General features: G+C 39.2%; 1 protein-coding gene and 1 pseudogene across 1 annotated transcript; both read left to right on the top strand.

Annotated features, from left to right (window-relative positions):
* Positions 1-11,892: 11,892 nt before the first annotated feature.
* LOC140613327 (olfactory receptor 4A47-like) lies at positions 11,893-12,822 on the top strand. Its single transcript, XM_072791862.1, has one exon. It carries the CDS (start codon positions 11,893-11,895, stop codon positions 12,820-12,822), a length of 930 nt encoding a protein of 309 aa, XP_072647963.1.
* A 963-nt stretch (positions 12,823-13,785) lies between these two features.
* On the top strand, positions 13,786-14,886 carry LOC140613601 (POU domain, class 5, transcription factor 1-like; annotated as a pseudogene).
* Positions 14,887-17,235: the final 2,349 nt, after the last annotated feature.

The following is a 17,235-nucleotide window of genomic DNA, read 5'->3' on the forward strand; positions in this document are numbered from 1 at the left end:
GTTCATCTATATTCAAAGCGATTATGATAGGTGTGTACTTATTGCCATTTTGTTACTTGTTTTATGGTTGTTTTAGTATTTTTCCCTGTCCCTTTCTCCTCTTGCTCTCTCTGTCATGGTTTGTTGGCTTTCTTTAGTGATATACATGGATTCCCTTCTTTTTATTTTTTCCATATTTATTACTGGTTTTAGTTTTGTGTTTACTATTAGGTTTGTACGTAACACCTTATGCATATAGCAGTCTATATTAGGCTGATGGTTGCTTAAGTTTGAACCCCTTCTAGAAGCACTAAATTTTTACTCCTGTCTCTGCCAAGTTTTAGGTATATGGTAACCTACTTTATGTCCTTTTATTTTGTGAATCCCTTGACTGCGCCCTTGACTGCTTTTTATAGATAGACTTATGTTAGTTTTTAAATTTAGCTTTTAAGTGTGGTAAAATATATGTGACAAATTTACAATTTTAGCCATTGGTAAGTTCATAGTTCAGTGGCATTAAATACCTTCATTTTAGTACAATAACATCACCACCATTCATCTTCCCAAACTGAAACTGGACACCCATTAAATATTAATTCCCCATTCCCTCTCCCTGAGCCCTGGGAAACAACCATTTTACATATCTGTGAATTTGATACTTTAAATACCTCAGGTAAGTGGAAACATACAGTATTTGTGCTTTTGTGACTGCTTTTTTTCACTTAGTAATTGTACTGTAGGTTAATGTATATTTTGGCATGTGTCAGAGTTTCCTTCATATTTCAAGGCTGAATAATATTCCACTGTGCACATAGATCTCATTTTGTTTATACAATTACTTGTCAGTAGATGCTTTGGTTGGTTCTTCTTACTGGCTATTGTGAATGCTGCCATGAAAATGAGTGTAGAAATATTTGTTTGAATTCCTGATTTCCATTATTTTAGATATATACTCAAAAACAAATTGCTAGGTCATATAACAATTCTTTAGGTTTTGAAAACTACTGTAACATTTTCATAGCAGCTATATCACTTGAACTTCCCATCAGTAGTGCACAATTATTCCAAGTTCTCCACATTCTCTCCTACATTTGTATGTGTATGTGTGTGTGTGTTCTTTAATAGTTATTTTAATGGGTCTGAAGTGGTACTTCATTATGGTTTGGAATGCCTTTCCTAATGATTTGTGACATTGAGATCTTTTCAGGTGCTTACTTGCCATTGATATATATCTTCTTCTGAGATGTGTCTATTCAAGTCCTTTATTCTTTTTTTAAATATTTTATTTATTTGAGAGAGACACACACAGAGAGGGAGAGACTTAGCAGAGGGAGAAGCAGGCTTCCTGTGGGGAGCAAATGCGGGAATTGATCCCAGGGCCCTGGGACCATGACCCAAGCCAAAGGTAGACAGACGCTCAACCACTGAACCAGCCAGATGCCCTCGCTTGTTCATTTTTGACCAGATTGTTTATTTCTTTTTTCTAAATAAATTTATTTTTTATTGGTGTTCAATTTACCAACATACAGAATAACACACAATGCTCATCCTGTCAAGTGCCCCCTCCAGTGCCTGTCACCCATTCACCCCCACCCCCACCCTCCTCCCCTTCCACCACCCCTAGCCCCTAGTTCGTTTCCCAGAGTTAGGAGTCTTTATGTTCTGTCTCCCTTTCTGATATTTCCCACACATTTCTTCTCCCTTCCCTTATATTCCATTTCACTATTATTTATATTCCCCAAATGAATGAGAACATATAATGTTTGTCCTTCTCCGACTGACTTACTTCACTCAGCATAATACCCTCCAGTTCCATCCACGTTGAAGCAAATGGTGGGTATTCATCGTTTCTAATGGCTGAGTAATATTCCATTGTATACATAAACCACATCATTATCCATTCATCTTTCGATGCACACCAAGGCTCCTTCCACAGTTTGGCTATTGTGGACATTGCTGCTATAAACATCAGGGTGCAGGTGTCCTGGCGTTTCATTGCATCTGTATCTTTGGGGTAAATCCCCAACAGTGCAATCGCTGGGTCTTAGGGCAGATGTATTCTTAACTCTTTGAGGAACCTCCACACAGTTTTCCAGAGTGGCTGCACCAGTTCACATTCCCACCAACAGTGTAAGAGGGTTCCCTTTTCTCCGCATCCTCTCCAACATTTGTGGTTTCCTGCCTTGTTAATTTTCCCCATTCTCACTGGTGTGAGGTGGCATCTCATTGTGGTTTTGATTTGTATTTCCCTGATGGCAAGTGATGCAGAGCATTTTCTCACATGCATGTTGGCCATGTCTATGTCTTCCTCTGTGAGATTTCTGTTCATGTCTTTTGCCCATTTCAAGATTGGATTGTTTGTTTCTTTGTTGTTGAGTTTAGGAAGTTCTTTATAGATCTTGGAAACTAGCACTTTATCTGATACATCATTTGCAAATATCTTCTCCCATTCTGTAGGTTGTCTTTTAGTTTTGTTGACTGTATCCTTTGCTGTGCAAAAGCTTCTTATCTTGATGAAGTCCCAATAGTTCATTTTTGCTTTTGTTTCTTTTGCCTTCGTGGATGTATCTTGCAAGAAGTTACTGTGGCCGAGTTCAAAAAGGGTGTTGCCTGTGTTCTTCTCTAGGATTTTGATGGAATCTTGTCTCACATTTAGACCTTTCATCCATTTTGAGTTTATCTTTGTGTATGGTGAAAGAGAGTGGTCTAGTTTCATTCTTCTGCATGTGGATGTCCAATTTTCCCAGCACCATCTATTGAAGAGACTGTCTTTCTTCCAGTGGATACTCTTTCTTCCTTTATAGAATATTAGTTGACCATAAAGTTCAGGGTCTACTTCTGGGTTCTCTATTCTGTTCCATTGGTCTATGTGTCTGTTTTTGTGCCAGTACCACACTGTCTTGATGACCACAGCTTTATAGTACAACCTGAAATCTGGCATTGTGATGCCCCCAGTTATGGTTTTCTTTTTTAAAATTCCCCTGGCTATTTGGGGTCTTTTCTGATTCCACACAAATCTTAAAATAATTTGTTCTAACTCTCTGAAGAAAGTCCATGGTATTTTGATAGGGATTGCATTAAACGTGTAAATTGCCCTGGGTAACATTGACATTTTCACAATATTAATTCTGCCAATCCATGAGCATGGAATATTTTTCCATCTCTTTGTGTCTTCCTCAATTTCTTTCAGAAGTGTTCTATAGTTTTGAGGGTATAGATCCTTTACATCTTTGGTGAGGTTTATTCCTAGGTATCTTATGCTTTTGGGTGCAATTGTAAATGGGATTGACTCCTTAATTTCTCTTTCTTCAGTCTCATTGTTAGTGTATAGAAATGCCACTGACTTCTGGGCATTGATTTTGTATCCTGCCATGCTACCGAATTGCTGTATGAGTTCTAGCAATCTTGGGGTGGAGACATTTGGGTTTTCTATGTAGAGTATCATGTCATCGGCGAAGAGGGAGAGTTTGACTTCTTCTTTGCCAATTTGAATGCCTTTAATGTTGTTAAAGGCAATTGTTGTCTGATTGCTGAGGCTAGGACTTCCAGTACTATGTTGAATAGCAGTGGTGAGAGTGGACATCCGTGTCTTGTTCCTGATCTTAGGGGAAAGGCTCCCAGTGATTCCCCATTGAGAATGATATTTGCTGTGGGCTTTTCGTAGATGGCTTTTAAGATGTTGAGGAATGTTCCCTCTATCCCTACACTCTGAAGAGTTTTGATCAGAAGTGGATGCTGTATTTTGTCAAATGCTTTCTCTGCATCTAATGAGAGGATCATATGGTTCTTGGTTTTTCTCTTGCTGAAATGATGAATCACATTGATTGTTTTACGGGTGTTGAACCAGCCTTGTGTCCCGGGGAAAAATCCTACTTGGTCATGGTGAATAATTTTCTTAATGTATTGTTGGATCCTATTGGCCAGTATCTTGTTGAGAATTTTTGCATCCATGTTCATCAGGGATATTGGTCTGTAATTCTTTTTGGTGGGGTCTTTTTCTGGTTTTGGAATTAAGGTGATGCTGGCCTCACAGAACGAATTTGGAAGTACTCCATCTCTTTCTATCTTTCCAAACAGCTTTAGGAGAATAGGCATGGTTTCTTCTTTAAACGTTTGATAAAATTCCCCTGGGAAGCCATCTGGCTCTGGACTCTTGTGTCTTGGGAGGTTTTTGATGACTGCTTCAATTTCCTCCCTGGTTATTGGCCTGTTCAGGTTTTCTATTTCTTCCTGTTCCAGTTTTGGTAGTTTGTGGCTTTCCAGGAATGCGTCCATTTCTTCTAGATTGCCTAATTTATTGGCGTATAGCTGTTCATAATATGTTTTTAAAATTGTTTGTATTTCCTTGGTGTTGGTAGTGATCTCTCCTTTCTCATTCATGATTTTATTAATTTGAGTCTTCTCTCTCTTCTTTTTAATAAGGCTGGCTAATGGTTTATCTGTCTTATTAATTCTTTCAAAGAACCAACTCCTGGTTCTGTTGATCTGTTCCACAGTTCTTCTGGTCTCGATTTCGGTGAGTTCTGCTCGAATCTTTATTAACTCTCTTTTTCTCCTGGGTGTAGGATCTATTTGCTATTTTTTCTCTAGCTTCTTTATGTGTAAGGTTAGCTTTTGTATTTGAGTTCTTTCCAGTTTTTGAATGAATGCTTGTATTGCGATGTATTTCCCCCTCAGGACTGCTTTTGCTGCATCCCAAAGATTTTGAGGGTTGTATCTTCATTCTCATTAGTTTCCATGAATCTTTTTAATTCTTCCTTAATTTCCTGGTTGACCCTTTCATCTTTTAGCAGGATGGTCCTTAACCTCCACGTGTTTGAGGTCCTTCCAAACTTCTTGTTGTGATTTAGTTCTAATTTCAAGGCATTATGGTCTGAGAATATGCAGGGGACGATCCCAATCTTTTGGTATCGGTTCAGACCCGATTTGTGACCCAGTATGTGGTCTATTCTGGAGAAAGTTCCATGTGCACTTGAGAAGAATGTGTATTCAGTTGAGTTTGGATGTAAAGTTCTGTAGATATCTGTGAAATGCATCTGGTCCAGTGCATCATTTAAAGCTCTCATTTCTTTGGAGATGTTGTGCTTAGAAGACCTATCAAGTATAGAAAGAGCTAGATTGAAGTCACCAAGTATAAGTGTATTATTATCTAAGTATTTCTTCACTTTGGTTAAAAATTGATTGATATATTTTGCAGCTCCCACATTCGGGGCATATATATCGAGGATTGTTAAGTCCTCTTGTTGGATAGATCCTTTAAGTATGATATAGTGTCCCTCTTCATCTCTCACTACAGTCTTCGGGATAAATTTTAGTTTATCTGATATAAGGATGGCTACCCCTGCTTTCTTTTGAGGACCATTTGGATGGTAAATGGTTCTCCAACCTTTTATTTTCAGGCTGTAGGTGTCCTTCTGTCTAAAATGAGTCTCTTGTAGACAGCAAATAGATGGGTCCTGCTTTTTTATCCAGTGTGAAATCCTGCACCTTTTGATGGGGTCATTAAGCCCGTTCACATTCAGAGTTACTATTGACAGATATGAGTTTATAGTCATCATGATATCTATTCAGTCCTTGTTTTTGTGGATTGTTCCACTGGACTTCTTCTTAAAGGGGAATTTTAAGAGTCCACCTTAAAATTTCTTGCAGAGCTGGTTTGGAGGTCACATATTCTTTCAGTTGCTGCCTGTCTTGGAAGCTCTTTATCTCTCCTTCCATTTTGAATGAGAGCCTTGCTGGATAAAGTATTCTTGGTTGCATGTTCTTCTCATTTAGGACCCTGAATATATCCTGCCAGCCCTTTCTGGCCTGCCAGGTCTCTGTGGAGAGGTTGCTGTTACCCTAATACTCCTCCCCATAAAAGTCAGGGATTTCTTGTCACTTGCTGCTTTAAGAGTCTTTTCTTTATCTTTGGAATTTGCAAGCTTCACTATTAAATGTTGAGGTGTTGAATGGTTTTTATTGATTTTAGGGGGGGATCTCTCTATTTCCTGGATCTGAATGCCTGTTTCCCTTCCCAGATTAGGAAAGTTTTCAGCTAGAATTTGTTCAAATACATATTCTGGCCCTCTGTCCCTTTCGGCGCCCTCGGGAACACCAATTAAACGTAAGTTTTTCTTCCGCAGGCTGTCATTTATTTCCCTTAATCTATCTTCATGGTCTTTTAATTGTTTGTCTCTTTTTTCCTCAGATTCCCTCTTTGCCATCAACTTGTCTTCTATGTCACTCACTTGTTCTTCCACCTCGTTAACCCTTGTCGTTAGGACTTCTAGTTTGGATTGCATCTCGTTCAATTGATTTTTAATTTCTGCCTGATTAGCTCTAAATTCTGCAGTCATGAAGTCTCTTGAGTCCTTTATGCTTTTTTCTAGAGCCACCAGTAGCTGTATAATAGTGCTCTGTATTGACTTTCTGACATTGAATTGTAATCCAGATTTTGTAACTCTGCGGGAGAGAGGACTGTTTCTGATTATTTCTTTTGAGGTGAGGTTTTCCTTCTAGTCATATTGCTTGGTGCAGAGTGGCCAAAAGCAAACTGTATTGGGAAAAGGAGAAAAAGAGAGGAGAGAAAGAAGGAAAGAAAAGAGAAAGAGGGAAAAAAAAGAAGAAAAAAACGAAAAAAAAAAGAAGAAAAAAAGAAAGAAAAAGAAAGGAAAAGGGGGGTGGGGGAAGGAAACAAATCAAAAAGCAAAAAAACAAAAACAAAAACAAAAACAAAAGCAAAAACAAAACAAAACAACAACAACAACAACAAAAAAACAAACAAACACGGGGGAGTATCTTCTGATTCTGTATACTTTAAGTCCCTTGACTTCCCCTGGAACTTGTCCGTCTAGCTAGTCTTCTGGGGGAGGGGCCTGTTTTGCTGATTTTCAGGTGTTAGCACTTGGGGGAGCTGCTCTGTCCCCTGCCTGGTGCAGGGCTCAATGGGGGTTGTTTACCCCGTGAGTCCCCAGGAGGAACAACCCCAGTGGCGGGGCCAGCTCTGGAGCCCTGGATTCAGCTCCCGCAGTAACTCCGGAGCTCTCCGTCTGCAGGGCCTGGAGGCTCCGGGGCGGCGCCGCTGATCTGCTCAGCTCCGGGCAGGAGCGCCCTTGCTGTCTGGGCCCTCCCGGCCTCTGCCTGTCCCGGGGGAGGCCGGATCCTGGGCTGTGTCCCGGCGCCCTGTGCTCGGGGGCCTGTGCTGTTGGATTCGCGCTCCCGCCCCACCCCCCCTCCGCGGAGCCGCCGCCCGAGCCCCTCCGAGCTGCTCCGGTCCCGCCGTGCGCGCTGCAGCCCTTAGGGAGCTCGGCGCACTCTCCTGGGTGCGCAGTTGCTCTGTTACTGTCCTGGGGAGCCCGAGGGCATCCCCGCCCTCCTGGGTCCTGCTCCAACTCCCCACGAGCCCCTTTCCCCCGGGAAGGTCGGTGCAGCTCCTGCTCCTCCGGGACGGGTCTCTCCTGTCCTGGGGACACTCGCCCCGGCCTCAGCCCAGCTCCTTGCGGGGCCCCTCCCCCTTGGAGGCCTTTTGCTTCTTTATTTCTTTTTCCCCGTCTTCCTACCTTGATAGAAGCGCGAACTCTTCTCACTGTAGCGTTCCAGCTGTTCTCTCTTTAAATCTCAGGCAGAATTCATAGATTTTCAGGATGATTTGAAGGTTTTCTAGGTAATTTGGTGGGGACAGGTGACTTGGGGACCCTACTCTTTAGCCATCTCGCCCCTCCTCCCTCCAGATTGTTTATTTCATTGTGTTTTTAGATGTAGAAGTTCTTCATGTATTGTGTATATTAATACCTTATCAAGTATATTATTTGTAAATACTTTCTCCACTTCTGTGGATTGCCTTTGCACTCTGTCAGCAGTGTTGCTTTATGCACAAAAGTTAATATTAATAAAATACAATTTATTCCTTTTTGGCCTGTGCTTTTGGTGTCATCCTCAAGAAATCATTGCTAAATCCAATGTCACGGTTTTTCTTTTATGTATTACTATAAAGTTTTTTTTAGTTTTAGCTTTATTTTAAGTCTTTTATCCAATTGAGTTAATTTTTGTATGCTTCAAGGGTTCAATTTCATTCCTTTGTGTGTGGATATCCAGTTTCATAGCACCATGTTTTGTACCACCTGTCCATATTCCATAAGTATTCTTGGAACCGTTGTTGAAAATCATTGAATACATATGCAAAGCTTTATTTCTAGGCTCCATTTTATTCCATTAGTATGTCTGTTTTTTATACCAATATCACACAGTTTTGATTAGCATCACTTTGTAGTAAGTTTTAAAACTAGGAAGCTTAACAACTTTGTTCTTTTTTTTTTTCTTTCCAATATTTTCTTCATTTTGGGTTCCTTGAAATTCTACATGAATTTTAGGTTTAATTTTTCTATTTCTCAAAAAACATGTTTTTTGAACTTTTATAAGGATTATATTGAATCTACAGATCAGATTGGGTAGTACTGACATCTTAATAACATGAACTATATCAGTTTATGAGTCTTTAATTTACTTGTGTCTTTTAGATTATCTTTCAGAAACATTTTGTAGTTGTTCACTTAGAAGATTTTTGCTTCTCTACTTAAGTTTATGCTTAAGTATTTATTCTTTTGATGCTATTATTTTTTAAAAAAATTTATTTATTTATTTATGATAGTCACACAGAGAGAGAGAGAGAGAGAGAGAGAGAGAGAGAGGCAGAGACATAGGCAGAGGATGAAGCAGGCTCCATGCACCGGGAGCCTGACTGGGATTCTATCCCGGGTCTCCAGGATCGCGCCCTGGGCCAAAGGTAGGCGCTAAACCACTGCGCCACCCAGGGATCCCCTTTTGATACTATTATAAAGGAATTTTCTCAGTCTTCTCTGGGCTATTCATTGGTAGGATTGAAATTCAATATATTTTCATGAAAAAAAGTAATCTTTCAACAAATTGGGTATAGAAAGAATGTACCTCAACATATAAAGGCCATATATGAGAGATCCACAGTTAACATCACACTCAACAGAAAAAGTTTGAAAGCTTTCCCACCAAAATCAGGAATAAGATGAGAGTTCCCAATCTCTACCCTCCTTTTCACAAAAGCACTGGAATTAAAATCCCTGTGAAATTGTTATCAATTTCTATACGTATGTCATGCCACTAGTGAAGTGAGATCATTTTACTTACTTAATTTTTCTTAAAATGATTAGCTAAAACAGTGTTTCCAATGGCAGCCACTATCTATGCCTTGTATCTCAGCTTAAGCATCACCTCTGAAGAAACGCCTTCTCCATAGCAGAATTCTCCCTCTTTACCTGCTTGTTGTCATATTAGCACTGACAAAGATTATAATTAGAACACTAAATTGTCCCTTTATTTACTGTCTGACTCTGTTATGAGAATATAAGGTCCATGCAGGAAGGACCTTTTGCATAGTTTTCCCCCTATTTCATTAATTGCTGTGTCCTCACTCACAGAATGGTTCCTGGAAGTAAATAGGAGCTTCAAATAAAAAAAAGGTATTTGGGTACTTATTATATCTAAATCTGTGAATAAATATCTAGAACATCTAAACACACTGCAAGGCAGCAGAAATTGAATACAAATAAAAGGAAAGAAAACTCTCCATGACAAGTGGGGAAATATATGATAAATCAATCTTTCCTAACACAACATGACTGGACTGAAATTTTATTCTTGACTGGCAGTAGTCTTACAATGGTTCTAAAGCTATTTTTTTGTTTATTTCACATCTTTATGACCCTACTTACATGAGTTGACCTAAGACTATCTTCACATAGATATTTTAAAAGATTTTTGTGGAAATTCCCAGCGATTTTAATTAAGCAAGAATCAGTCTTGGACACTTCCCAATTCTAGCACTTAATGACGAATGTAGTTAGAAGAGATAAAATGTCCAGTGATCTTTGCTCAAATTGGGAAGATGCTAGGCTCCTAGCAACTGATACACACTTTTTAGGAGGTTTCAGTTAGGCTTAACGCATTATCTAATAAAAGCACAAGAATGTCTCTTAAAATACAAAGTAGCTTATCTGACCTTAGCAACAGGACAGAATGAGGATGACTAAACAGTTAAATGGTATTTTTCTATTTAGAAATTAGTAGGAAAGTTACTTGAAATAAATCTCCCTTAGAAATGACTGATTGCTGTCTTCTTTTGTAAGGATAGGGGTTCCTTGTCTTTTTGATAAATTATCTTAATGTGATAAATTTTTGCTTTTTTGTGTGGACCCTGGGATTTCTAGGAACTAATCTACAGTGCAATTAAAGCAACCTTCTGGATAACCAGAATCGTCCATGGAGAGAATGGATAGATAGTTGAATCAAATAAAATATGTCCTCAAGTAATAATGCAGCTTTTTACCCTCTCTTGTCAAACTGGATGACAGAACTGCAGGTTCCTGTGAATGAGTAAAAGGTGTCCCTTCAGATTGTGGAGTTGCCTTCCTAAGGTAATACAGTAAATAGTGGGAACCGGGATTTGTAATTTTGTGAATTTCTTTATTAGGAAAATGTTAGACCACTTTGAGATAAAGCCAAGTTGGATTCCAATTCAAGTTTTATCACTTGAAAATGAGTGACCTTGGAAAATTAATTACATGATCTGAGCCACACTTTGTTGAACTATGAAATGGGGATTACAGTTTCTTTTACTGTTAGATGAAATGTGATTCATTAAATTGTTAGTGTGTGATTGGAATCCACTGTAGTTGTGAGCAGTGGAGTGATAGATCAGAATCAGATTTAAAAAGGATCATTTGGTTGCATCAGGGCAATGAATTGATGGAGGCCAAAATGAAAAGGGAGGGACATTGCAGGAGGCTACTGCAGTGGGCCAGAAGAAGTGATGGGGGGAGGGAAATGATCCAGTTAGTGATAGATTTTAAAGTGGGTTAATAAGATTTGTCAAAGGTGTCAATATATGATACAGGAGGAAGAGTGGCATGAAGGATATTCATCTGAGCAATGATGTGGAAGGTGGTACCATTTAATGAGATGGCAAACATGTTTATTGCTGAAAATTAAAAATTTTCATAGTACTCAATATGATATCCAATCGGAGATGTCCAGAGTTGGAAATGTTGTATAAATGAAATTTAAAAATTAAGGGAGAGACATAACACTGGAGTACTTCCCCATTTATTGGTCAGGAAAAGGGGCATATCCAACCAAAGATCTTAAAAAAGAGGTTCAGGGAAGAGACAATCCAGGGCAGCAACTTTCCATTCCTAGTTTGACCCTTGAATATGCCAATTACCATAAATGGGTCTCAAGTATTTAACTTTTATGACTATAAACTGTGTACATTTTCTTTTTTTTTTCTTTTTTTAATACATTTATTTTTTATTGGTGTTCAATTTACCAACATACAGAATAACACCCAGTGCTCATCCCGTCAAGTGCCCCCCTCAGTGCCCGTCACCCATTCACTCCCACCCCCTGCCCTCCTCCCCTTCCACCACCCCTAGTTCGTTTCCCAGAGTTAGGAGTCTTTATGTTCTGTCTCCCTTTCTGATATTTCCCACGCATTTCTTCTCCCTTCCCTTATATTCCCTTCATGGAATTCCCTTGCCCTCTTTCCTTGTCCTTCTACTGTTTCTTTGAAAGTCAGCTAAAGCATTGCTTCCTCTGGGAAGCTTTCTTTGATTGATGTTTAGTTGACAAGTCCCTTGTGACATTTGCATTGTGCAGTCATTTTTATAGTGGCACTTACTGCATTGATGATTATTACGTATTCTATCACTGTTAGAACATAGCTCATTCAACTTGGAAATCACAACATCTGTGACACATGTGACATTAACAGTTACTCCTTCCACAATCTTTTAATGGAATGAGTCAATGAAAGAGTAATCTTATAATGCATTTAAATATTTTCTCCCTTGTTTTGTAGATCACTGGTTTCTAATATGAGAAGTCAGCTCCTATGCAGACTAGATGGAACCAAGGAGCAATGTAACTTACTTTGTCCTCTTGGGCCTCACACAGAATCCAAAGGAACAGAAGGTCCTTTTTGTTATATTCTTGCTCTTGTATATTTTGACTGTGGTGGGCAACTTGCTCATTGTGGTGACTGTAACTGTCAGTAAGACCCTGAAGTCACCTATGTACTTTTTTCTTGCTAGTTTATCATTTATGGACGTCATTTATTCCTCATCTATTTCTCCCAGATTGATTTCAGACTTGTTGTTTGGGGAAAATACCATATCCTTTCAATCTTGTATGACTCAGCTATTAACAGAGCACTTTTTTGGTGGATCAGAGGTCTTTCTTCTGCTGGTGATGGCCTATGACCGCTATGTGGCCATCTGTAAGCCCTTGCATTATTTGGTTATCATGAGGCAATGGGTGTGTGTTGTGCTGCTTGTGGTATCCTGGGTTGGAGGTTTTCTGCATTCAGTAATTCAACTTAGCACTATTTATGGGCTCCCATTCTGTGGGCCCAATGTCATTGACCATTTTTTGTGTGACATGTACCCTTTATTGAAACTGGTCTGTACTGACACATATGTCATTGGGCTGTTAGTTGTAGCCAACGGAGGAGTGATCTGCACTATTGTGTTTGTGCTCTTGCTCATCTCTTATGGTGTCATCTTGCACTCTCTAAAGAACCTTAGTCCAGAGGGGAAGCGGAAAGCCCTCCAGACCTGTGGCTCCCACATCACTGTGGTGGTCTTCTTCTTTGTTCCATGTATTTTCATGTATGCAAGACCTGCTAAGACCTTCCCCATTGACAAATCCCTGAGTGTGTTTTATACAGTCATAACCCCCATGCTGAACCCACTGATCTACACTCTGAGAAATTCTGAGATGACAAATGCCATGAAGCAGCTCTGGGGAAGAAACATCATATCTCTTAGTAAATAAGTATATTATTTACCATGAAAAGAATTATTTGACTTTAGGGTCCTTATCTTTGGAAGGCAGAACTCTCTTGACTTCCTTTTTTGAAAGGATTTAAGTGGATTATAATTAAAGTATGAACAGGATGATTGTGTATAATAACAAAATGCTTTGTGACTAGAACGTAAGCTCCATAACAGCTTATCAATCTCTTCACTTAGAAATATGTAATGCCTTTATAGCAAGGAACCCATAATAGGTAATAAATTAGTGAGGAAATTTTAAAATGATTACACTAATTTTTAATCACTTTACGATTTTTTAAAAACATTTTTTTCTGAGACAGTATTATTTTTAGTCAGATTGTATCAGTTAAGTTTCTTATTTTTATTATGTTATTTGAAATACTTAATGCTATATAGACTTTTCTTTATTAATTTTTGGTTGCTTAATATAAAAATATTGAGACTAATACTTTAGTATTAGACTAGTATTAGTCTACAAATTGAAGTGTAATAGATAATAAATAGTAATAATGAAAACCTTACAAAATTAGATAAAGTTTAGATGCTGTTTAATTCTCAGCATAGTTTCTAATTCTTGTCCCCTGAAGCAGTCCTTGATCTCTGTCTTTAAACTCATCAGGTAATAATCTTTACAAATGCTAATGTATTCAATATCTGCATATGGGTCTTTGTGTATGTAAATGTTTGCTTGCCTATAGAACTTTTTAGAAATAAACTTAATTTTTTGATAGTTTTGTTTATTTATTTTTACTATTTTAATTGAAGGATAATTGACATACAATATTACACCAGTTTGGATGTATGTCATTGTGATTCATCAATTATGTATGTATAGTAGCAGGTGGGATTAAAGAGGGAGAGAAGTGTTGAGCAATCCCTAGGAGAGCCCTCGTTTTTCTAGGTCCCCAGTCTTGGGGTGCCTCTGTTCCCCACAGCAGGATGTCCTGGCTTTCTTGCACCCATGGGAGTGTGGAGGTGGAGGCGATGGGCTGGGAGAGCTGAACACCACTGGGTTAATCCTCAGACCTGACTGAACATCCACTACCCTCCTGGAGGGTCAGGAATTGGGCTGGGGGATTGGGCCAGATGCTGAGGTGTGGGGGATTCCCCTATGCCTGCCTACCATATGAATTCTGCAGGGAAGAGCATACTGAGGACTTAGATTGGATTGGGGCAAGTGTTCCAAGGCAGTTTGGAGACCTCTCAGTGGAAGGGCTAGCCATGTTCCGAGGTGTAGAGCCAGCTCGGGGGATGCCTTCCCTGGGCAGAGTGCTGACCCATCTGTGAAGCCAGATAAGGAAAAACTGGAGCAAAACCCCAAGGAGCCCCAGGACAGCAAAGCACTGCAGAAAGAGCTGGAACAATTTGCCAAGCCCCTGAAGCAGAAGCGGATCACTCTAGGATATACTCAGGCTGATATGGGGCTCACCTTGCAGATTCTCTTTGGGAAGGTTCTCCAAACAGCCATCTCTGTCCCTTTGAGGCTCAGCGGCCTGGTTTCTAGAACACATGTAAGCTGTGGTCCCTGCTGCAGAAGTGGGTGGTGGAAGCTGACAACAATGAAGATCTGCAGGAGAGGCACAAAGCAGGGATCCTTGTGCAGGCTGCAAAGAGGAAGTGAACAAGGATGGCGAACCGAGTGAGGTAACCTGGAGAACATGTTCCTGCAGGGCTGGAAAGCCACTGTGCTTCCGATCAGGCCCGCAGCTTGGGCGTGTAAAGGATGTGGTCCAAACTTATTTCTGCAATTAATAGTGACTAATGGCAAGGAGAGGACTTTGAGGCTGCTGGGTCTCTTTTCTCAGGAGCACCAGTATCCTTCCCTCTGGCACCAGGACCCCTTTGTGGTACCCCAGGCTATGGGGACCCCCACTTTACTACTCTGGGCTACTTGGTCCCTCTCTCTGAGGGCGAAGCCTTTCCTTCCCTCTGTGTCTGTCACCGCTCTGGTCTCTCCCTTGCGTTGAAACTGAGGTGCCAGCTCTTCCCAGGGATGGGGGCAGAGGAAGGGGAAGAGCTAGGGAATGAGAACCTAGGGTTAGTACCAGGGCTTTGGGATTAAAGTTCTCCATTCACTGTAGAAAGGGTTTGGCACCACAATGGGTGTGGGAACAGAGTTTGGGGGGAACTGGTTGGAGGGAACGTAAAGTTCAAGGATGCTCTTGTTTTTAATCCTCACATCACTTATCACTTTGTTTTTAAATAAAGAAGCCTGGGACACAGTAAAAAAAAAAAAAGTACTTTAGGAAATACTAATCATGAAAAGTGTAGCTTCAATCTGTTACCATCAAAGTTACTATAATATTATTGAGTATATTCCCTAAGCTGTACTTTTCATTCTTGTGAGTTATTTATTTTATTCCCAGAACGTTGTATCTTTCAGCCCTTCACCTATTTCGCCTATCCCTCTACTCCCTCCCTTGTGGCAGCTGCCAATTTGTTCTCTATATTTATGAGTCTGGTTTTTTTTTAATTTATTTTTTATTGGTGTTCAATTTACCAACATACAGAATAACCCCCAGTGCCTGTCACCCATTTACTCCCACCCTCCGCCCTCCTCCCCTTCTGGGTCTGGTTTTGTTCTTTGCTTGTTTTGGATTGTTGATTATATTCCACATGGAAGTGAAATCTTTTGTGACATCTTGAAGATATCCCACACCAGACCATGTAGATCTCTTAGTTTTTCTTGTACTCCATATTACTCGCTTATAAATATGTACCACAATAAATGTATCCATTCCTGTTCATATTATTACTTTTTTCTATGACAAAGAATTACAATCGTATTTTTATGAATACGTGCAAGCACGTGTTCCTAGGAGAGGAATTGTTGTTACATGTATTTGAGTCAATAAGTCATGTATTTGAGTTAAATGTCGAATTTCATAGTTATTGCCAAACCGTCATCTTTGAGATTGTACTAACAGCTATCCTGCTGTCACATTCTATGAGAATACTTCTCTTCACATCCTCAACGACAACTACCTTATGAATATTAATGGCATAAGGCAATCTGAATAAATTGCAGTCTTCCACATAGTATTGAATTTGAGTATCTTTTCATATGCTTAGTATGATTTGTATTTCTTTTTCTGTGAATTGTGTATTAAAATCTTTTATCTGTTTCATGTAATTGTTGATCTTTTCCATACTGATATTAGTGAGTTGGTTACACACTAAAGAAATCGTCTCTGTTACTGTTGTGTAAGTAATTGTTTTTTTGGCTTGTGATGTGTTTTTAGTACTTGTATACTGTATAGAATGCTTTTGGCATGTAAACAACGTTTTTATGAATTTAATACTAATTTGGTTTTTATGACTTGCTCAACAACACTTTTCCCACTTTATTCATACCGAAATATTCTTCACTGTTTTTTTAGCATTTGATTTTAAAGCTCTTTTGAGGTCATGTATCTATTAAACTTTTGCTCCATCTGGAATTTATTTTGATATAGGCATTAAAAACATGGATTTTTAGTTGGTTTTCTAAATTTTAAGGTTTGTAAAAATAGTTACTTAATTCTCTTCTTGCCATTGACTTGAAATCCTATTATCTTCTAAAGGTCCATACTTACTTGGATCCCATTTAAGTTTAAGTTCTCTTTCATTGATTTCTATTCATGTCCCAGTTGATACACAATAAAATTGCTTTCATATATAAGATATTCTGACATGTGATGAGGCTAGCAGCCTCTCATTTCTGATCTTCTTCAGATTTATGCCTAGTCTTGCATATTTATGTTTCAAATTCAAACTTGAAATAAAATAATGAGTTTACATTGAGATAAGATAAATAAATTTAGCATTAAAATAAGTTGTCAGCTAAAATGAGTTTAAGATAATTTAGTTACAAACAAAAGTCAGTTATTACTTTAAAGAAGATTCATTTTCAGATTAAGAAGATTAATTTAAGATTCAATTAATTTAAGTTTACTGCTTTTGAGTACTGGGACCTGTTATCCATAAGTGGATCTTTGATTCAACAAGTCATCTTTCATAAGCTTGGGTACTGCTTAACTCCTGCCTGTGTGGCTCAGCCCTTCCAGATATCTGTTGCTCTTCATCCATGACCCCTGAAACGCTGTTTGGCATTTTGTAGTAAGAAAAACCATCTTTTTCAAGAAGTGCATAACTGAAGTCTTTGCTGAGCACCCATGTGGCCATCTGAAAATCCCTGTAGTATCAAATGATCATGAGTGACAGGGATACAGCTTTGTCTTTCAGGTGGCATGTGCTAGAGGCTTTGTCCTTGCGACCACTCAGGTCCTCGTCACTGTGGCTGCCTGTGTGTGGCTCTAATGTCATAGACCATTTGTGTGGGATGTAAATCCTTGGTTGAAAGCCATCAGCATTGACACTCATACCCTTGGTCTCTTTGTTGCTGTCAAATGTGCGTTCATCTGCCTGTGAA

The sequence above is a fragment of the Canis lupus genome, chromosome 21, assembly GCF_048164855.1.
Source record: "Canis lupus baileyi chromosome 21, mCanLup2.hap1, whole genome shotgun sequence".
Classification (NCBI taxonomy): domain Eukaryota; kingdom Metazoa; phylum Chordata; class Mammalia; order Carnivora; family Canidae; genus Canis; species Canis lupus.